Source organism: Microcaecilia unicolor, chromosome 10, assembly GCF_901765095.1.
Source record: "Microcaecilia unicolor chromosome 10, aMicUni1.1, whole genome shotgun sequence".
NCBI lineage: Eukaryota > Metazoa > Chordata > Amphibia > Gymnophiona > Siphonopidae > Microcaecilia > Microcaecilia unicolor.
The window spans coordinates 98,484,882-98,508,406 of NC_044040.1; the positions used below are offsets into that span (position 1 = coordinate 98,484,882).

Genomic DNA, 23,525 nt, shown 5'->3' on the forward strand with positions numbered 1-23,525 from the left:
CTGTGGTGGAGCTCTGAGAAAGGGAGGGCTGAGGAACTAGCCAGTTAGTTACCTCAAGTAGATCATATCATGCCCACCTTTATGGAACATCTCATTATATTGATAGATGTTATTTATTATGCTCATTTGTCATTTTGATTCAAACCTTTTCCAAAGTTGGTGTACTTGAGCTTTCAAAATCATATAGATTACTTCTTCACTTCTGAGGCATATCCATATAGGGGTGAATTCTATATATTGTGCCAAAAACCTTTGGTGCAGCCATTTGCACCTGCTGAAACATGGTGCAAATGTACACGCCTAAATTAGCCTCATTTCCCCCTTATTCTATAACTGCACATTTTAATTTTATAAATGCCCCTGTTCTTCCCATGACACTCCCATTTCCGTGCTTCTTTTTTGAACTCACACATAAAATGTAGGCATGGATCCCAAATGTGCATTCGCAATTTTAAGTGACTTTTATAGAATTAGGGGGAGACTATTTATCTTGATCAGTAACCTTAAGGCTTTTGGCTTTCTGTGTCAGATATAACACATGGTTGATTCAGTTATTCAATTTCATGACCAATATTCTTGGATTTTCTTTTTTTTTTTTTATAGATTGTTTAAGTCGACTTGGGACAATGCCTCTCTTCATTTCAGCTATGGGAAGAGATGAGCACTCTGAAAATTTCATGCAATACTGTGCCCATGTGGTAAGTCACACAGGTGGTCTTTAACAAGCAAAGCAATACAATGGTGTCTGCTGCAGTGGAGAATTAACAATCTCAGCAAAGTAGCTAACACATTAAAAAAAGAAGGTACTTGTCATGGAATTTACCCTATAACTGAGCATGTGTGCAGTTGCGTGAATTGGGTAGACTCAGGGTTGAGTTAATGTGCTCAGGTGTTGGTGGTTGTGAGGGGTGATAGGGCTAAAATTCACCGTCTTTCATGTTTTGGTTTGCAAGTTTATCTGAGGAGCTGCTGTTGATCTCCTTATCTTTCTTGGGAGTGTCTAAGATGTCTAGCTTCCCCAAATGACAATGGGTCAGTGAAGTGGTGGGTGACCACTATATGGAGTAAGGCGGACAGATTTTAGAGCTCTCAGCCCAGGTCAAGTGGTTACTGTTCCTGAATGAGTGTGAGCGGGTGAGGGATAGCGGTGTTTCTGGGTAGGCTCTAAAATACTCAGGTGCTTTTGCTTTGTTCAACTGCCCAGGAGGTTGGCGCTTGTTTGTGGTGGTCTCAGGTCTTTTGGTGACCTCAGAGTTCACCGCAGTGCAGTTACCTGTGTTCTGCCGATGTAGGTGGGTGTGGGATCAAGGAGGTCCACGTGGTTCAATCAGACTAGCTGGGATGATCAACATGGGTATAACTCGATGTGGATTTTTTCAACTAGATGTTACTGGTTGGGGTGATGGAAATTCTGCCATCTTTGCCAAGATTTGAGCTTATGCTATGTCTTTCAGGTCCCCCTGACTCAACATAAATGCTCAGATGCCTTCCCAGCCCAAAAGGTCATTCATCATAGGCTTTAGTAAATAAGTAGATCTTTAGTTCAGTCCTAATCTTTTGAAGGGTCATCTCAAGATGTAAATAAAGGGGCAATCGATCCCACAAATTCAAGGCTGTGAAACTAAATATTGAATCCTGAGTAGTGTCCAAATGTATTATTATTATTACATTTGTACCCCGCGCTTTCCCACATAATGCAGGCTCAATGCGGCTTACATAGTAATTTGAAATACAAAGTTAATAGAATTTAATAAAACAGTAGTGAAACAATGTAAAGTTGGGCTTAGTAGTGTATTACTCTAAATGAAGAAATTATAAATAAATTCTGCTGAACTGATCTAAGTGTCAGTGTTCAAGGTTCAAGGTTCAACTGTATTTAATATACCGCAAATCAAAACATCAAAGTGGTTTACAATGGATAAAGCTAGAAAAAATGAAAAAGAAAATTAAAGAGAGAGAAAGGAATGGAATGACACATAAGGAAACTAGGTTACAAATGTGAAATTATAAGATAGGGGGCAGGGATAGGGATTCAATTAACCCTAAGTAAAAGACAAAAGGAAGGAAGGAAGGAGGGGGGGGGGGGGGAGGAAGGAAACAGACAAATTAACAAACAGTTTCAGCACCTCAATATTCAACAAGGAAGTTATGTTACAGGATCCATAGATCAGATTAGACAGTGGTATTGCCTTACGGAATAAATACATTTTCAAGGCAGCCATAAAATTCAAAAGAGAAAGCTCAGAGCGGAGATCCAAAGGTAAAAGGTTCATTGGGTAGGGTCAACCACTGAAAAACAGGTAGATCTGGCATGGTGTGAGTGAATCTGTAGGTGTGAAAGAATGACAAGCAAATGCTAATTAGATGAGCACAGTGAGCAATTTGGTACATAAAGAGAGATCTAAACAAAAACTACAGTATCCCAGAATGGAGAATTTGATGTGATAGCGCTAGAACCTTAAATATAATCCTGTATTTGATGGGGAGCCAATGTTTGGACTTCAGAGTGGAGTGACACTATCAAATTTTCTAGTCCCATGAATGAGTTTGACAGTGGTATCCTGAATTAGTTGTAATTGGTGTAACTGATAAAGTTCTAACTGAGGCATATAGAATTATGGTATCAGACAAGATAAAGGTATAACACTGAATAAAAGATTTTATAAGCTAATGTCAAAATCTTAAAGGGATATGGGTAACCAAATCGCCCCCCCCCCCCCCTTTACAAAGCCGCACTAGTGGCTATCGGTGCAGTAATACCAACACAGCCCATTCAAACCATGTGGCTTTGTAAAAGGAGGGGGGTGTTATCTTTTAAAGTGGGAGTTACATGATTGAATTTTTTTTTACAGTTTACTTCCTAACCAAATTCCTAATCAAATTCACAACAGGAACTGGAAAATTCTCTACATAAAGAATACAGGAAAATGAGGGCCTATCCCTGTCTTCTTAAGGTTAAACTTACACTTTATTGAATGTAGCCAATTTGAAATCTTAGGGGCCCTTTTACTAAGCTTCATAGGTGCCTACGTATGCCCAACGTGCATCAATTTTGAGTTACCGCCTGGCTACTGCGTGGCCCTTGCAGTAATTTCACTTTTGATGCGCATTCACTAAGCGCGCCAGAAAACATTTTCATTTTCTGGCACGTGGGCGGTAATCTTGTAGTAATCGGCATTTTACACATGTAGACCATTAACGCCCAGTTACCGCATGAGACCTTACTGCTAGGTCTGGCTGGTGATAAGGTCTCCGACCCAAAATGGATGTGTAGCAATTTTCATTTTGCTGCACATCCATTTTCAGCAAATAAAGGCATATTTTACATGTGCGCTGAAAAATGATTCTGCGTGCGCCCAAAACACGCATCTACACTACCGCAGGCTATTTTTCAGCACGCCTTTGTAATAAGGCCACTCAGGCAGGGCCATGGGTTGATTCTGGTTGTTTAAAGGAAACTGCTGCAGGAAATATTAAGATGTAAATAGAGTCATGGTTTAGGAGTGGCTGGGAACAGTCAGCATTAAGGTCATGGCAGGAAAAGCTCTCATTCTTATTCCTTGATGACGATTGGAGATAGATGCTGTTTTTTTGTGTCTGGCAACCCAGCAGTCTGAGTGTCATACAAGGAATCAGGAAAAGCCATGACCTGTAGAATTTGTGGTGACAGGAAACCACATGGAAGGATTGCTAATAACATCTAAGTGCACTGATGTTAGGAAATTGTGAGTTGCTAAATTAAAAAGAAAATTCAGCCAAGGATATATTTTACTTGCACTGCTGTCAGAACTGCACTCCACGGTGTGACCGCACCTTGAGTATTGCGTTCAATTCTGGTCGCCGCATCTCACAAAAGATATAGTAGAACTGGAAAAGGTGCAGCGAAGGGCGACAAAAATGATAGCGGGGATGGGACGACTTCCCTATGAGGAAAGACTAAGGAAGCTAGGGCTTTTCAGCTTGGAGAAGAGACGGCTGAGGGAAGACATGATAGAGGTAGAGATTCATCCAGATTAAGAAGGGCCGGAAAACACCCATACCCCTGAGGCAGGCGCTTGTGCCCCAAAACATGTCGGGTCTTTTCACAATAAAGGATGGCTATTCTCTCTTTCCTAAAGGCCTAGTGTTGCTTCTTTTGTTTGTGTTACATTCCTCTAACAGACAGATTCAAGAAAATACACACTATTTGTAACTTATCACACACAAATACATTATCCTAAATATGAGGTTCTGTAGCTCTGTATAACTTTGCATCATTTATGTAACCCTACTTTGCAAATGTAGTTTGCATCCTTGCTCATAACTTATAAAAACAATAGTATAGCATTTCTCTTACCCTATGCAACCTGTTGGGCTGTGAAGGATTAGAAACACATTAGAAAAAGGCATGTCTCATAAATCACATATCTTAGAATCCTGGTAAAGCATATTATTTTAATATTCTTGTTAGGAGAGTGATACATAGAGAACAATATGTTAGCATGCATTCTTACTCTCTCCTTAAAATTCTAAAAATTTAAATATAGCACAGGGCTGTCATCCGTGCTACTTCCTTGGAGCGACAAACACACAAAAACCCCCCAGCACATAGTGTTAGAAGAGAACATGCCAGTACAAGCCCACAGTCAGCCTACAGTTCCCTAATATGGCAACGCAGCACCCAACATCTATCAGACTACACTGGAGACACTGCAGACATAAAATTCTGAACAGATTTTTCAACTTTATCAGGAATATCTGACAGGCTGGGCTGAGTACTCAAGTTCTGCTCCCTCTGCACATAGATATCCATTAGATGGGAATCCTCCAGTATTCCTTTTAAAAAGCACAATTTAGAATGATCAAAAAATCTCAATTGCAATGCACAGTTTTCTCTAGAACATTCATATTTGCTTTCTTTTTCAGTTCCACTCATTAATTAATATTGATTTGAAAATGTATGCCAGACTAATTGCAGAATGTTTGCAATGTGTTCTTCCCAAACTAATTAAGAATGATCAATCTGGATTTATGCATGGGAGACTATCGTGTCATAATATCAGACTGTTTACTAACATAATTTGAGGTGCACAAAATTCTCCTAATCTGGTCATTGCTATAGGATTAGATGCTGAGAAAGCATTTCACCGTGTTGAATGGTCCTTTATATTTTCTGTTTTGCAGTGGTATGGTTTCTCTACAGAATTTCTCCAAATGGTTAAAGTACTGTATTCTAAACCCTCTACAAGGATACAGATTAATAATATATGTTCTCATCCATTCTATCCTACAATAGGACAAGGACAAGGATGCCCAATAGCTCCCTTATTATTTAACTTATCACTAGAACCATTATTAAGTGCCATAAGGACATCCCCAAAGATAGATGGAATTAAGATAGGTAAGATAACAGCTAAGGTATCAGCGTATCCTGACAATATATTCCTATATACCACACCTACCTCCATCCCTGAGATTTTCACAATTATTAATGAACTAGTGAAAAAGGCCCGTTTCTGAAACCAATGAAACGGGCGCTAGCAAGGTTTTGTTTTTCTGCAATTAATGTTTTGTAAGGGATTGTTAGGATAAATGTGTTGTCATGGTTATGAATAATTTTCATTGTTGTATGATGTTTCATATGTTTTTGTTTTGTGTATTTGTTGTTTTGTTGTGTGTTATATAATTTTATTTATAGGAGAGTGAGTGTCCATGTATCCATGTCCTGCATCAGTGTGTGTGTGTGTCTGTGTGTGTGAGTTTGGGAGGGGGAACTGGGATCCTGCATCAGTGTGTGTGTGTGTGTGTGACACAGAGAGTGTGACAGGGTTCATGCTTCTTTATGGGGAAGGGGGGGCTTTGAGGGGTGTCAGCGTTGCTGTGGTGGATGGGGTGTGGTGGATGGGGTGTCAGTGATTGAGTGTGTGATGGGGGGTGAGGAAGGTTGAACAGGGTTCCTGCATCAGTATATGTGTGTCACACAGAGAGGGTGACAGGGTTGACGCTGCTTTACTGGTAGGGGGTGTCAGCGTTGCTGTGGTGGATGGGGTGTCAGTGATTGAGTGTGTGATGGGGGTGAGGAAGGTTGAATGGGGTTCCTGCATCAGTGTGTGTGTGTCACACAGAGAGTGTGACAGGGTTGATGCTGCTTTACTGGTAGGGGGTGGCAGGTGGCTTGGAGGTTGATCAGCATTGCAGGGTTGGGGGGGGGCTCAGTTGTTTGTAAGACTGCTGTTTTTAGTTTCTTTGCTGTTGTTTTCTTTTTGGAGGGGTGATGTGAGGTGGAATGAGTGTTTGTGTGAGGAACTGAAGGGGGGAGGGGTCAGCATTGTTGGGGGGGGGGGGGGGGGTAGGGTGTCAGTGATTGAGTGTGTAATACACAGAATGTGAGTGCCCAGGTATCCATGTCCTGCATCAGTGTGTGTGAGGAAGGGGGTGCTTGGAGGGGGGGGGTCAGCGTTGCTGTGGTGGATGGGTTGTCATTTATTGAGTGTGTGATAGGAGGGGGAGGGGGGAGGAGGGGTGAACGGTGTTCCTGCATCAGTGTGTGTGTGTGTGTCACACAGAGAGTGTGACAGGGTTGCTTCTGCTTTACTGGTAGGGGGTGGCAGGGGGCTTGGAGGTTGGTCAGCGTTGCAGGGTTGGGGGGGTCAGCTGTTTGTAAGAGTGGTGTTTTCATTTTCTTTGCTGTGGTTTTTTTTTTGAGGGGTGAGGTGAGGTGGAATGAGTGTCTCTGTGAGAAACTGAGGGGGGAGGGGTCAGCATTGCTGTGGGTGTGGGGTGTCAGTGATTGATTGTGTGATACAGGAGGGGCAGGGCCGCCGAGAGGGGGGAGACAGGGGGGACAAAAGTCCCCGGGCCCGGGCCTCTGGGGGGGGCCTGGCGCCACCGCAGTCAGGCTCGCCCGCCGTCGCTCCCGAACTAACTAACCTTAAACGCCTCCTTCCTTTCCTTTCACCACCTTCGCGGCAAGCAGCAGCAGGGCAGGCCACTCCTTCCTTCTGTGTCCCGCCCTCGCCTGACGTAACGTCCGCGAGGGCGGAGCACGGAAGAAGGAGAGGTCTGCCCTGCTGCTGCTTGTCGCAAAGGTGGTGAAAGGAAAGGAAGGAGGCGTTTAAGGTTAGTTCAGGGCCCGGTAGCGGGTGGAGGGGGGGGGGGGGGCCCGGTGACCTCAGGTGGGGGGGGGCCAGGCGGTGATGATGACCTTGGGTGGGGTGGGTGGGGGCGGCCTTGTCCCGGGCCCGGCTCTGGCTCTCGGCGGCCCTGGGGAGGGGGTTTGTGAGGAAGGTTGAACGGGGTTCCTGCATCAGTGTGTGTGTGTCACACAGAGAGTGTGACAGGGTTGATGCTGCTTTACTGGTAGGGGGTGTCAGCATTGGTGTGGTGGATGGGGTGTCAGTGATTGAGTGTATGATGGGGGGGGGGGGGGTGAGGAAGGTTGAACGGGGTTCCTGCATTAGTGTATGTGTGTGTCACACAGAGAGTGTGACAGGGTTGATGCTGCTTTACTGGTAGGGGGTGGCAGGGGGCTTGGAGGTTGGTCAGTGTTGCTGGGGGGGGGGGGGCTCAGCTGTTTGTAAGACTGCTGTTTTTAGTTTCTTTGCTGTTTTTTTTTTTTTGGAGGGGTGATGTGAGGTGGAATGAGTGTTTGTGTGAGGAACTGAAGGGAAGGAGGGGTCAGCATTGTTGGGGGGGGGGGGGGGGTAGGGTGTCAGTGATTGAGCGTGTAATACACAGAGTGTGAGTGCCCACGTATGCATGTCCTGCATCAGTTTGTGTGGGAAGGGGGTGCTTGGAGGGGGGTCAGCGTTGATGTGGTGGATGGGTTGTCAGTGATTGAGTGTGTGATGGGGGGAGGAGGGGTGAATGGTGTTCCTGCATCAGTGTGTGTGTCATACAGAGAGTGTGACAGGGTTGCTGCTGCTTTACTGGTAGGGGGTGGCAGGGGGCTTGGAGGTTGGTCAGCGTTGCAGGGTTGGGGGGTGGTCAACTGTTTGTAAGAGTGGTGTTTTCATTTTCTTTGCTGTGTTTTTTTTTTTTTGAGGGGTGAGGTGGAATGAGTGTCTCTGTGAGAAACTGAGGGGGGGAGGGGTCAGCATTGCTGTGGGTGTGGGGTGTCAGTGATTGATTGTGTGATACGGGAGGGGAGTTTGTGAGGAGGGGTGAACAGGGTTCCTGCATGAGTGTGTGTGTGTCACACAGAGAGTGTGACAGGGTTGATGCTGTTTTACTGGGAGTTGCTGGCAGGGGGCTTGGAGGTTGGGCAGCGTTGCTCTCAGTCACATACCTCCGACAGGTCTCAGATCTTTCCATGCTGCTTTGACCGGATGACTACCGCCTGTCAGTCCGCAAAAGGGCAGCCGGTGCAGTGCGTGATAGAGAGGGTAGGCGGCGCTTGCAACTGTTTTCCTCGCTCGCGCAGCTATGACGTGAGAAGGAGCAGCTTTGAAATTGTTGTTTGGGAAGGCTGTCAGTGTGGGCACGCGAGTGGCGCGAACTTGCTGTGTGTTGTTGTCGTAACATTCCGCCCTCGAAGTCATCACGTTTTGACGCGAGGGCGGGACAGAGATGGTGACAAACTTACGAATCTAACAAAACTGACGAACCCTTCACTTCAGTGAAGCCACAGAGTCAGCTTCAGAACGTTGGAGGTGCTTTTTATTATAGTAGAGATATTCTGTAACATCTTGGTATAAACTCTACAAATCCAAGACAGAAATTTTACCCCTTTATTGCCCAGAGGAAAAAGAAATAGATATGGAATCTTAAATCTATAAAATATTTGGGAATAATCTTTGGCACCACATTAGAAGACACACTATAATTCAATATGGAATATCTTATTAAGAAAACCAATGAATTAACATCAAAATGGTCCCCATTAAGATTATCTTGGTGGCAGAGATTAGATACAATAAAAATGATGATAGTCCCTAAAGTTAACTACATATTAAGCATATTAAGCATCTGGCATTTTCTGGCATATCTGGCTAATCCTACCTTAGAGCTGTGGTTTTGGGCATCTCTCCCCGCCTAATCCTTGTCTGTCCTTTTTTCCACTGCATTTATATATAAATATAAATCCATTTTTATCTGCTCTGCTTAAACTTGTGCTGTGCTTTGCTGTGTTTTTATAACTTGTCCATTGACTGTTGTTTATTTGATATCTGTTAATCTAGCACTACATTTATAAAGTGCTAAAACTCTGTATTAGATCTTTTTTCCTTAAAGTGTGTTGAGTTCTTCCCCTCCCCCACCTGGTTTCTTATAGCCAGGTCTGTATAGCATAGGTGTGGTTAAAGCTTCTGCTTTGAGTAAGCTGAGGGCCACCACATATTGACTACTGCATCTATGGTGAAAGCTCACAGATAAGACTTGTTCTGGCATTTTCTGGCATATCTGGCTAATCCTACCTTAGAGCTGTGGTTTTTGGCATCTCTTCCTCCTAATCCTACCTATGCACATCAAATGCCACTTGGTGAATGCCCAATACGCATTGGGCGCACGTAGATGCTTATGGCATGCGGCTTAGTAAAAGGGCACCACAGTTCAAACTTGCTGGGAGAGGTCTGATAGACCAGTTGTAGAGGGTGAAGGGAACCCAAGGTATTTCTTACAGGTGAAGCAAGGTGAAGGCAGGCCCTGCAAGCTTGCTTGCTACTTGGTTGAGGGGGGGGAGGGGGGTTGCCGAAGAAGCCAGTTGGAAGAAGATTGTTCCTTTTCGGCTTAGAAAATTAGGCATGATGGATGTGCACATTTGTGGTTTAGAGCAATCCAGTGGATGTGCGTAGCCACTTGATAGTTTGTTTTTCTGTACCAGAGATTGTCTCCAATAAACCCAATGTGGTAATAGTTGGTGTATTAGCCACTGAAGGTGTACCAATGATTATGATGGAATCCATGCTGGAGCAAGATGAGCCTATGGAGCAGAAACTAGTGGGGGGTATAAGAAGGCAATAGGCTCAGCTAAAGCAGGGGTGGAGTGGCTTAAGCACAAGGGGGTAGGGTTTCTTGCTCTGTTTGAGCCTGATGATGAGAGAAAAGTGTATAAGTATACTAAATACCTTGATGTTAGGGGAAAAGACTAGACATCGGCTCCACAAAAAGATGGTCTAGAAGCAGACATTACCGCTTTAGTGGGGATACTAACCCAGCTGATATTCAGTGAAATAGGTTTGCCTAAATGTTTTGCTGTTCAACTGGTAGTCCACTTTAAGAATGATAACGTAGGACTTGTAATACTAGGAAGTGGGGTTCCCCAGAGGTCTGTGCTGGGACCGCTGCTTTTTAACATATTTATAAATGACCTAGAGATGGGCGTAACTAGCGAGGTAATTACATTAGCTGATGTCACGTTTTCCGGGCAGGAACTGGGTTTGAGAGCCCTTGGGCCACTGCCAAGGAGCGGCAGTGGCAGGTAAAACCACCCCACACAGGGATAAGGCAGAACTCTGACAGGGCCAACTAGACTTCACCTGCACTTGACCACCGTTCCTCAGGAGTTGAGCCCCTGGGTGCAGGTGGCCGGCAGGACTTACCGGACACGGCCGCACCTGGATACCAGCAGGATACACACAGGGACTAGAACACACAGGGAGGCTAGGCAGAATACTAGACTAGGACTCTCAGACAGACAAGGGACAGAATTGAAAGCTGCAAGCAGCCCCTGAAACAGGGAAAAAAAATACTGATAGATAGGAAACAGAACTGAAAGCTGACAGGCAGCCACTGAACAAGAAACACAGACAACCTAAAACTAGACAAAGACATACAACCAAGAAACAAGACTGGGAAACAAGCAATACAGTACAAGAAGCTACACAATAACTAACTAGAATCAGGCAAGAATACAGGCTATAAACTGGACTAGGCAGAAGTGCAGCAAGCACCAACAAACCAGGGCCTTAGGCGATGCAAAGGCAAAGCAGAGAGTTTCCAAATGGCTAATAAGCCCAGCAGCAGCTGAGATTCAGATGCAGCAATTACCCGGCAACTATGGTACTGTGCAGGCTCAAACAAGACAAGCAAGTCTGGCAGGCCGGAAGATCCGGACTGGACTGGGCTGAAGTCTGGAACGGGAAACAGCACATAGACTATCTAATGCAGCCACCAGGTCTGGCCACCAGAAAGCAAGAGGAACACAAACCAAAACACAAGCAGAAAGCATAATGAAGCACAGAGAGGCTTAACACCCACAGGTGCAGTATAGTGGAGAAATCAGAGTCATGCTGGAAGCAGCCAGCACACAGAGACAGAGACAGAGCTAACTTAGAAAGACCAGACAGAAGCCAGCTTAGAAGCTGACCGCAAGAAATAAGGTAAGCCTGAGGGAGGTCACGACCACAGACGTGACAGCTGATGACACAAAGTTATTCAAAGTCATTAAATCGCAGGAGGATTGTGAAAAATTACAAGAGGACCTTACAAGACTGGGAGACTGGGCGTCTAAATGGCAGATGATGTTTAATGTGAGCAAGTGCAAAGTGATGCATGTGGGAAAGAGGAACCCGAATTATAGCTACATCATGCAAGATTCCACGTTAGGAGTCAAAAGGATCTAGGTGTCATCGTTGATGATACGTTGAAACCTTCTGCTCAGTGTGCTGCTTTGGCTAAGAAAGCAAATAGAAGGTTAGGTATTATTAGGAAAGGAATGGAAAACAAAAATGAGGATGTTATAATGCCCTTGTATCGCTCCAAGGTGCGACCACATCTCGAATATTGTGTTCAATTCTGGTCTCCGCATCTTAAAAAAGATATAGTGGAATTAGAAAAGGTGCAGAAAAGGGCGACGAAAATGATAAAGGGGATGGGACAACTTCCCTGTGAGGAAAGGCTAAAGCGGCTAGGGCTCTTCAGCTTGGAGAAAAGGTGGTTGAGGGGAGATATAACAGAGGTCTATAAAATAATGAGTGGAGTTGAACGGGTAGATGTGAAGTGTCTGTTTACATTTTCCAAAAATACTAGGACTAGGGGGCATGTGAAGAAGCTACAAAGTAGTAAATTTAAAATGAATCAGAGAAACGTTTTCTTCACTCAATGTGTAATTAAACTCTGGAATTCATTGCCAGAGAATGTGGTAAAGGAGGTTAGCTTAGCGGAGTTTAAAAAAGGTTTGGACGGCTTCCTAAAGGAAAAGTCCATAGGCCATTATTAAATGGGAAAATCCACTATTTCTGGGATAAGCAGTTTTGTACATTTTTGGGATCTTGCCAGGTATTTGTGACCTGGATTGGCCACTGTTGGAAACAGGATGCTGGGCTTGATGGATCTTTGGTCTTTCCCAGTATGGCAATACTTATGTAGGAAGGTTGGTCTGGATCAGAGAGTTGGAAGAAGCTTTGGTGGAAATGAACCTCAGGGGTTACTGAGTGTAGAGAAGGTTGATCTGGTGAGAGAGCCCTCTGGAGAATGATGTAACCAAATATTTTTGAGTCCAGTCGAAGTAATAGTATTTAGAAAAAGAATGGATTGATGACCAGCTGACTGCATTGGAAATATGCTCCACTGTCATGGAGTGTAGATGGTGATGACCAGAGTTCGGAACTGATGCGCATGGAGCACCTTATTGGCTGGTGAAATCCTACATTGCATTTTAAAACCTGTTCTCCGAGGACAAGCAGGCTGCTTGTTCTCACTGATAGGGTGACGTCCACAGCAGCCCCTCCAATCGGAACACTTTACTAGCAAAGGCCTTTGCTAGTCCTCGCGCGCCGATGCGCACCGCGCATGCGCGGCCGTCTTCCCGCCCGAACCGGCTCGTGTTCGTCAGTCTTCTTTTGTCCGCGCTCGGGACGGTCATGTTTGCGCCGTTTTGCGCCCCTCAAGTTGACCCTCGCGCATCTTTGAGCTTTTGCTTAAAAAAAGGTTATCAATAGAAATCAAACAAAATAAAACATGGAAAAGAAAATAAGATGATACCTTTTTTATTGGACATAACTTAATACATTTCTTGATTAGCTTTCGAAGGTTGCCCTTCTTCGTCAGATCGGAAATAAGCACATTTGCTTATTTCCGATCTGACGAAGAAGGGCAACCTTCGAAAGCTAATCAAGAAATGTATTAAGTTATGTCCAATAAAAAAGGTATCATCTTATTTTCTTTTCCATGTTTTATTTTGTTTGATTTCTATTGATAACCTTAAGAGTGGACTAACACGGCTACCACACTCCTCTGCTTAAAAAAAGGAACTTGGAGAAAGACCTTTTCGGTCTTTTCCCCTTTTCCCGTGTTTCCAGTTTTTGCCCCGCTAAGTTTCCTTTCGTTTTCGGGGTAGGCCCTTTTGAGGCCTCGGTTCGAGTTTTTCTCTCCCTATTTTGGTGCCTTTACCGCCATTACGAGTTTTGATTTCGCCGGCGTGATTTTTCCGCCCATGTCATCGAAGTCTTCCAGCGGCTTCAAGAAGTGCACTGATAGGCACGCGTCGTGTCTTCAGTGTCTGGGGGCTGGGCACCGCCCGCAGGCATGTAGTCTTTGCGCCCTTTTACAGAAAAGGACTCAGGTAGAGAGATTGGCCCAGTGGAACGTGTTGTCCTCGGGGTCTTCGTTGGCAACAGCACCGGGAGTATCGAGTGCATCGACGTCGACAGCTTCAAGACCTTCGACCTCGGCATCGACTGCATTGAGGCATTGACCCTCTGCATCGTCGGTACCGAGACATCGAAAGGCTGTGTCGGTGTCGGTGGTACCGGGACCTCCACTAGTGCTGATGTTGTCGGACGGTGGTGCTTTGACTGGAGTGCAGGTGAGGGCTGTCCATTCCCCTGCTGGTGGCGGTGAGCCTTCGGGTGGGTCTCCCCCTACCCTGAGGACTCCTGCGGTACAGCCCCCCCGAGATCGACCTTCTTCGGCCTCGGCCCCGAGGAAGCGACGGTTGGATTCTACGTCCTCCTCGTCGGTACCGAGAAGTTCCGGTGACATGCTTTGTTTGAAAAAGTCAAAGAAGCATCGACACCGGTCTCCTTCCCGCATCGGTACCGAGAGCTCCGGGTCGCCGAGGGAGTCGGCACCCAGTAGGCATCGACACCGGGAGGACCGCTCACCCTCTGTTCAGGAGGTGTCGATGCGCTCCACCTTGGACAGCCCAGAACAGCCTCCACGCCTGGAACAGACTCTGACTTCGACGCCTGCATCGGCTTCCATGTCTTTCTCCACAGCCGCTCTGTATGAGAGTCTCCGGGCCGTTCTCCCAGAGATCCTGGGAGAGCTGTTGCGCCCTTCCCCTCCGGTACCGGGGGTGCTTGCACCACCGATACCGTCGAGTGAGGCGCCGGCTGGCCCCTTGCCCGGGGTGAGGTCTCCGACATCGTTGCCGCTTGCGATACCGACTGCGGTCGCCTCCCAGGAAGGCTCCCCGACGACGTCGGCGGAGGGAGCTTCGCCGGTGCGGGCGAGGGAGTCTACCTCTCGACGCTCACAACGTGGCCATGTCTCCACGGAGTCGAGTTGGGCACGGCTTCAGACGCAGGTTCATGAACTTGTGTCTGATACCGATGGTGAGGCCTTGTGGGAAGAGGAAGAGGACATCAGATATTTCTCTGACGAGGAGTCTGATGGCCTTCCTTCCGATCCCACTCCCTCCCCTGAAAAGCAGCTTTCTCCTCCTGATAGTCTGTCTTTTGCGGCCTTTGTCCGGGAGATGTCTACGGCCATCCCCTTCCCGGTGGTTGTGGAGGACGAGCCCAGGGCTGAAATGTTTGAGCTCCTGGACTATCCTTCTCTGCCTAAGGAAGCGTCCACAGTACCCATGCATCATGTCCTAAAAAAGACATTGCTGGCGAACTGGACCAAGCCTCTAACTAATCCCCACATTCCCAAGAAGATCGAGTTCCAGTATCGGATCCATGGGGACCCAGAGCTGATGCGCACTCGGTTAACCTCACGACTCTGGTGTGGTGGATCTGGCCCTAAAGAAGGCTAAGAGTTCTAGGGAGCATGCTTCGGCGCCCCCGGGCAAGGACTCTAGAACCTTAGACTCCTTTGGGAGGAAGGCCTACCATTCTTCTATGCTCGTGGCCAAAATCCAGTCTTACCAGCTCTACACGAGCATACACATGTGGAACAATGTGCGGCAGTTGGCGGGCTTGGTGGACAAGCTCCCTCCTGAGCAAGCCAAGCCATTTCAGGAGGTGGTCAGGCAGCTGAAGGCGTGCAGAAAATTCCTGGCCAGAGGGGTATATGATACCTTTGATGTCGCGTCCAGGGCCGCTGCTCAAGGTGTGGTGATGCGCAGACTCTCATGGCTGCGTGCCTCCGACCTGGAGAATAGGATCCAGTAGCGGATTGCGGACTCCCCTTGCCGAGCGGACAATATTTTTGGAGAGAAAGTCGAACAGGTGGTAGAGCAGCTCCACCAGCGGGATACCGCTTTCGACAAGTTCTCCCGCCGACAGCCTTCAGCATCTACCTCCTCAGGTAGACGTTTTTATGGGGGAAGGAAGACTGTTCCCTACTCTTCTGGTAAGCATAGGTACAATCCTCCTTCTCGACAGCCTGCGGCCCAGGCTAAGCCCCAGCGCGCTCGCTCTCGTCAGCAGCATGCGCCTCAGCAAGGCCCCTCGGCTCCCCAGCAAAAGCAAGGGGCGAGCTTTGGACTGGCTCCAGCAGAGCATAGCCGACATCAACGTGTCAGTGCCGGGCGATCTGCCGGTCGGGGGGAGGTTGAAAGCTTTTCACCAAAGATGGCCTCTCATAACCTCCGACCAGTGGGTTCTCCAAATAGTCCGGCAAGGATACACCCTCAATTTGGTTTCCAAACCTCCAAATTGCCCACCGGGAGCTCAATCCTACAGCTTCCAGCACAAGCAGGTACTTGCAGAGGAACTCTCCGCCCTTCTCAGCGCCAATGCGGTCGAGCCCGTGCCATCCGGGCAAGAAGGGCTGGGATTCTATTCCAGGTACTTCCTTGTGGAAAAGAAAACAGGGGGGATGCGTTCCATCCTAGACCTAAGGGCCCTGAACAAATATCTGGTCAAGGAAAAGTTCAGGATGCTTTCCCTGGGCACCCTTCTTCCCATGATTCAGGAAAACGACTGGCTATGCTCTCTGCACATCCCGATACTGCCAGCTCACAGACAGTATCTGAGATTTCAGCTGGGCACACGTCACTTCCAGTACTGTGTGCTACCCTTTGGGCTCGCCTCTGCGCCCAGAGTGTTCACGAAGTGCTTGGCTGTAGTAGCAGCGGCGCTTCGCAGGGAGTGCATGTGTTCCCCTATCTCGACGATTGGCTGGTAAAGAACACATCCGAGGCAGGAGCTCTGCAGTCCATGCGGATGACTATTCGCCTCCTGGAGCTACTGGGGTTTGTAATAAATTATCCCATCTTCTCCCAGTGCAGAGACTCGAATTCATAGGAGCTCTGCTGGACTCTCGGACGGCTCGTGCCTATCTCCCAGAGGCGAGAGCCAACAACTTGTTGTCCCTCGTCTCGCGGGTGTGAGCGTCCCAGCAGATCACAGCTCGGCAGATGTTGAGATTGTTGGGCCACATGGCCTCCACAGTTAATGTGACTCCCATGGCCCGCCTTCACATGTGATCTGCTCAATGGACCCTAGCTTCCTAGTGGTTTCAGGCTGCTGGGGATCTAGAAGACGTGATCCACCTGTCCATGAGTTTTCTCAAATCCCTGTATTGGTGGACGATTTGGTCCAATTTGACTCTGGGACGCCCTTTCCAAATTCCTCAGCCACAAAAAGTGCTGACTACGGATGCGTCTCTCCTGGGGTGGGGGGCTCATGTCAATGGGCTTCACACCCAGGGAAGCTGGTCCCTCCAGGAACGCGATCTGCAGATCAATCTCCTGGAGTTACGAGCGGTCTGGAACACTCTGCAGGCTTTCAGAGATCGGCTGTCCCACCAAATTATCCAAATTCAGACAGACAACCAGGTTGCCATGTATTACATCAACAAGCAGGGGGGCACCGGATCTCGCCCCCTGTGTCAGGAAGCCGTCAGCATGTGGCTCTGGGCTCGCCGTCACGGCATGGTGCTCCAAGCCACATATCTGGCAGGCGTAAACAACAGTCTGGCTGACAGGTTGAGCAGGATTATGCAACCTCATGAGTGGTCGCTCAATTCCCGAGTAGTGCGCCACATCTTCCAGGTGTGGGGCACCCCCTTGGTAGATCTCTTTGTATCTCGAGCCAACCACAAGGTCCCTTAGTTCTGTTCCAGACTTCAGGCCCCCGGCAGACTGGCATCGGATGCCTTCCTCCTGGACTGGGGGGAAGGTCTGCTGTATGCTTATCCTCCCATACCTCTGATGGGGAAGACTTTGTTGAAACTCAAGCAAGACCGAGGCACCATGATTCTGATTGCTCCCTTTTGGCCGCGTCAGATCTGGTTCCCTCTTCTTCTGGAGTTGTCCTCCGAAGAACCGTGGAGATTGGAGTGTTTTCCGACCCTCATCACACAGGACGAAGGGGCGCTTCTGCATCCCAACCTCCAGTCTCTGGCTCTCACGGCCTGGATGTTGAGAGCGTAGACTTTGCCTCTTTGGGTCTGTCAGAGGGTGTCTCCCGCATCTTGCTTGCTTCCAGGAAAGATTCCACTAAGAGGAGTTACTTCTTTCTATGGAGGAGGTTTGCCGTCTGGTGTGACAGCAAGGCCCTAGATCCTCGCTCTTGTCCTACACAGACCCTGCTTGAATACCTTCTGCACTTGTCTGAGTCTGGTCTCAAGACCAACTCTGTAAGGGTTCACCTTAGCGCAATCAGTGCATACCATTACCGTGTGGAAGGTAAGCCGATCTCAGGACAGCCTTTAGTTGTTTGCTTCATGAGAGGTTTGCTTTTGTCAAAGCCCCCCGTCAAACCTCCTACAGTGTCATGGGATCTCAATGTCGTTCTCACCCAGCTGATGAAACCTCCTTTTGAACCACTGAACTCCTGCCATCTGAAGTACTTGACCTGGAAGGTCATTTTCTTGGTGGCAGTTACTTCAGCTCGTAGAGTCTGTGAGCTTCAGGCCCTGGTAGCCCAGGCCCCTTACACCAAATTTCATCATAACAGAGTAGTCCTCCGCACTCACCCTACGTTTTTGCCAAAGGTTGTGTCGGAGTTCCATCTGAACCAGTCAATTGTCTTGCCAACATTCTTTCCCCGTCCTCATTCCTGCCCTGCTGAACGTCAGCTGCACACATTGGACTGCAAAAGAGCATTGGCCTTCTATCTGGAGCGGACACAGCCCAACAGATAGTCCGCCCAATTGTTTGTTTCTTTTGATCCCAACAGGAGGGGAGTGGCTGTGGGGAAACGCACCATATCCAATTGGCTAGCAGATTGCATTTCCTTCACTTACGCCCAGGCTGGGCTGGCTCTTGAGGGTCATGTCACGGCTCATAATGTTAGAGCCATGGCAGCGTCAGTGGCCCACTTGAAGTCAGCCACTATTGAAGAGATCTGCAAAGCTGCGACGTGGTCATCTGTCCACACATTCACATCTCATTACTGCCTGCAGCAGGATACCCGACGCGACAGTCGGTTCGGGCAGTCAGTGCTTCAGAATCTGTTCGGGTTTAGAATCCAACTCCACCCCCCTAGGCCCATGTTTATTCTGTTCCAGGCTACACTCTCAGTTAGTTGGATAAATTGTTAGGTCAATCTCAGTTGTGAGGCCCAATTGACCATGTTTGTTGTTTTGAGTGAGCCTGGGGGCTAGGGATACCCCATCAGTGAGAACAAGCAGCCTGCTTGTCCTCGGAGAAGGCGAATGCTACATACCTATAGAAGGTATTCTCCGAGGACAGCAGGCTGATTGTTCTCACAAACCCGCCCGCCTCCCCTTTGGAGTTGTGTCTTTCCTTGTCTTTGTCTTGCTACATATGGGACTGACGAACACGAGCCGGTTCGGGCGGGAAGACGGCCGCGCATGCGCGGTGCGCATCGGCGCGCGAGGACTAGCAAAGGCCTTTGCTAGTAAAGTGTTCCGATTGGAGGGGCTGCCGTGGACATCACCCTATCAGTGAGAACAATCAGCCTGCTGTCCTCGGAGAATACCTTCTACAGGTATGTAGCATTCGCTTTTTCTGATATCTGTTTACCTGAGCACTGCATTTCAAAACTGTTAAATCCCTGATAGTAGATGGCTTTAGCATTAGTCTTAATAGAAATAAGATATTTATCTGTAGTTTTCCTGCTTGCTTCTATTCCTTAAAGTATTTGCATTAGACCCCTGCTCTTTCTCCACCTTTTCTCTATCCATAGCTAAATCACCTGGTCTCTTGTAGGCAGGTTAGGAAGCATAGAGGGGGCTAGTCTTCTATAATAGGGAAGCTAAGGCCTAAGCACATGGTCCTTTGAGATCTGTCTGTGGTTGGAACCTCACAATCTGGAGTTAAACCATATTTCTGCATTCCTTCCTCCTTCTATCTATCTGGTTAATCCTTACCCTTGTACTTTGATTTGTACGTTTCAGTTTTGTTTCTCTAAACTGTGTCTGTTCTTGTAGGCTGCTTTGTAGAATAGCAGAGGTACAGTGAGGTATTGTATTAGAACTTTGGAGATTGGTTTCACAACTAGCAAAGTCCACAAATCTTTGGTTCTTTAGGACCTTCCACCCCGCCCCTCAGCCCACCCACCCCAAGGGTGACACTTCCTGCCAAATCCATTGCCTATCCCCTTCAAACAAGTCTTTCTCAATTTCAGATTGCATTTATTTACTTTTAGCTGTCTGCTTTCTATCAGGTACAGTTACTGATTTAATATTAACAGGGGTTTTCTTTCTTGTACTACAAATATATATACTATATATAAAACCAGGTTTACTCTTCCTTCTTGTATACATCTAAGAGAAGGCTATTAGTTTACCTTCACTTTTCCTTTAAAATAAATTAATCAGTTTACTCTAGGCTTCTTTTCTCTCACTTTAAAAAGGGAACAAGTTATTATATATATGAATATATATATATACAAAGAACCAGCCCTACTGAAACTTACTGAACAGGCAAAGAATAAAATAGGATCAGGACTTTGGGACCTCTTCTTTCTGGTACAAAAAGCATGTACAGTTGAAGTATGACTAAGCATCGAGCCCCCAAAGCTGTTGCTTTCTTTACAGTTTCTACTTCTGTCCAGTTGGAATGCAGGATCCAAGGCGAGGGACTGACTTCTCTCATGAAAGAAGTGCAAAGAACTAAGATAGAAGGTGGCAAGACTAAGAAGCATCTGTGTCAACCAGAAATCAAACGTAGAAATGCAACTCAAGGCTTTGGGTATCTTCAACAAAGGGATAGGAGGTCTTGTACAGAAAGAGAATAACTGGACACAAATCACCAGATACTGCAAAATAAACCCCACAAATCCATCTTCTGTTGATCTGAAGAACAGGTTTACAGCTTTGGAGGTAGAAGAAAATATCTTGGGGCGCTAGTGAGCTATTGACAGAGATGGACGTCTGATTCCTTGTCTCCTGCCAACTGAATAAGAATATCGGCTAGAGTGCCTACTATAAGGAACCATTCAAAATATTGATTGTATAGCGTCACTCTACCCATGTCACACTCAAAGACATCAAAATCGGACCACTGCGCTTCTTCTGTGCCTGATTCTAAAAGAATAAAGTTTGACCCTCCGATTCCAGAAAAAATGGCACCAGGAAAATCCTCCACTACGCTAACTGAATCGGTCTTAGAGGAGCTTCGAGCTCTCCGAGATCTCTCCTCAAGACATTACAAAACCACTTGCGAACTGAAAACAGAAATCGTAAGCATAACCAACTCGTTGTCTGTTTTTCAAACCCATATTGAGGAATTAGAGAAAAGATCTGATCACGCAGCTTTGCAACTCACCCGGATGCAAGACGCAACAACATCTAACTTTAAAAAGCTGGAGCAGGAAATCGAGGATTTAGCAAATAGGTCTAGACGGAGTAATATCAGAATCCTAGGGCTAAAGGAGGGTATTGAAGGGTCTAATATGTTAGACTTTCTCAGCAAATGGATCCCCTCCATCTTGCATATTAATTTCGAGCCCCCTTTGGAATTTGAACGTGCTCATCGCGTGCCTTCATCAAGGAAATTAAATCAACCTCACCCCAGGTCCATAGTGGCGAAGCTACTCAGATTTCAACATGCTCTGCAGATCCTGACCACTGCTCGCTTTCACACTCCTATTAGCATAGATGGCAAATCTATTTTCATTGTTCCGGATTTAGCTAAAACAACGGCAAGAAAAAGGAAAGCTTTCCTTGAGATGAGACCCAAGCTAAAATCACTTGGAGCGAGATTTGGCCTGCAGTATCCTGCCTGAATGACTGTCACACTGCACAATGTCACCAAAACGTTCGATTCTCCAGAACAACTTCAGGTGCACTTGGATCAGCTTAATTTGACCCCGATGTCATGAAGAACCTACATATCTTTTGTTGCCTAAGTATCTACATTTTCATGAGGCGATTAAACTTTGCACTAAAACTGCATATCCAAAACTGAACTGATCTCGATGTCTTGAAGAAACTGAATATCCTTTCTTGTTGTTTAAATACCATCATTTCTTTGAGGCGATTAAACTTTATACTGCAAATGCATATCCAATAGGGAGCTGAACTCGATGTCTTGAAGAATATGCATATCCTTTCTTGTTGCCTAAATATCATCATTTTCCTGAGGCGATTAATTTTGTATTGTTGATACATATTCAAAAGTGAATTCTCTTAAAATATCACTTTAAGCTCATTTGTTTTCTAATTTCTGAACTTGCAATGTTATGAAACATTTCTGATATCAGCCGTCTGGCTTAGTTAAGTCTGTTTAAGATATTTAAGCTTATTTTTCTGCAAATACACGACTCTAGCCGGCACTAGAAATGAAGTGTTAGTCATATTGTTGGCAGGCTTGTTTTTGATAAAGGTTTTGTTCTCCCCTTCCTCTGTCACAGGCATTAGCTCCATTCTAACATAATTTTCTTATAGCGACTGAGCTAGTCTTATATTAGCTCTCTATCCAGTTTATAATCGAAAGAGAAAAACTCCTATATTGCGACCCAAATCGGGAGATAGACGTTTATCTCACAAAAACGAATAAATCGGTATAATCGAAAGCCGATTTTGGACGTTTTCAACTGCACTCCGTCGCGGATGCGGACAAAGTTGATGGGGGCGTGTCAGAGGTGTGGCAAAGGCGGAACTGGGGCGTGGTTATCGGCCGAACAGAGATGGGCGCATTTCACCGATAATGGAAAAAAAGTATGCGTTTTTAGCTAGAATTTAGGACACTTTTCCTGGACCCTGTTTTTTCACGAATAAGGCCCCAAAAAGTGCCCTAAATGACCAGATGACCAACGGAAGGAATCGGGGATGACCTCCCCTGACTCCCCCAGTGGTCACTAACCCCCTCCCACCACAAAAAATGATGCCGTTTCACAACTTTTTATTTTCACCCTCAAATGTTATACCCACCTCCCTGGCAGCAGTATGCAGGTTCCTGGAGCAGTTGTTAGGGGGTGCAGTGGACTTCATGTAGGTGCCCCCCTTCACCCCTTAGGGCTATAGTAATGGTGTAGACTTGTGGGCAGTGGGTTTTGAGGGGGATTTGGGGGGCTCAACACACAAGGGAAGGGTGCTATGCACCTGGGAGCTCTTTTACCTTTTTTTTGTTTTTGTAAAAGTGCCCCCTAGGGTGCCCGGTTGGTGTCCTGGCATGTGAGGGGGACCAGTGCACTATGAATCCTGGCCCCTCCCACGAACAAATGCCTTGGATTTATTCGTTTTTGAGCTGGGCGCTTTCATTTTCCATTATCGCTGAAAAACAAAAACGCCCAGCTCACAAATTGTCGAATTAAACATGGACATCTATTTTTTTTAAAAATACGGTTCAGTCCGCCCCTTTACGGACCCGTTCTCGGAGATAAACGCTCATGGAGATAGACGTTTTCGTTCAATTATGCCCCTCCACGTCTTCTTGTTTTTTCATGCATGGGAAAGAATCATTTCTTTTTTATCATTGTAGTTATATGAGAGGGTTCAAAATGCTCATTAAATGTATTTTCGCCTCGTACCAGCCACCATAGCCAGTAATGTATCTTCCAATACAGCTCTAAAATTTATCTCCTGGAATGTTTATGGTTTAAAACATCCTGTTAAGCGCAAGAAATTTTTCATGAATCTTAAAAAATTTAAATCATCCATAATCCTTCTCCAAGAAACCCAAGTCACCAATCTAAGTAAGTTAACCTCCTCCTATAAATGGATATCACAATCTCTAGATGCTCCCTCAATGGGCAGATGAAATGGAGTCTCCATACTCTTCCATAAAGACCTCCAATTTAAAATTCTTGAACAGTTAGCCGGCATCGAAGGGCGTTGGCTGATTGTTAAAGTAGAAATTTATGCGCAAATACTGCTGCTGGAGAATATTTATGCGCCTAACAGTGACACACCAGAATTTTTTCACTCACTGTTCCAGATAATTTCTTCTTTTGCTTCATTTCCTATATTTATGGCCGGAGATTTTAACCTTCCGCTTGACCCTTGGTTAGATAGGAGTGCTCATGCTGTTAAACACATTTCTCAATTTAACTTAATAGACCCCTGGAGGACTATAAAGTATC

At 46.4% G+C, this 23,525-nt stretch overlaps 1 protein-coding gene across 1 annotated transcript in view; it reads left to right on the forward strand.

The window, feature by feature from the left end:
• The first annotated feature begins 632 nt into the window (after positions 1-632).
• LOC115478487 overlaps positions 633-23,525 on the forward strand; it is a 526,789-nt gene continuing 503,896 nt past the window's right edge. Inside the window, exon 1 of the mRNA XM_030215853.1 lies at positions 633-698. Coding sequence (XP_030071713.1) covers positions 648-698 — 51 coding nt within the window. The 5' untranslated portion in view covers positions 633-647. The remainder of the gene's footprint in view (positions 699-23,525) is intronic.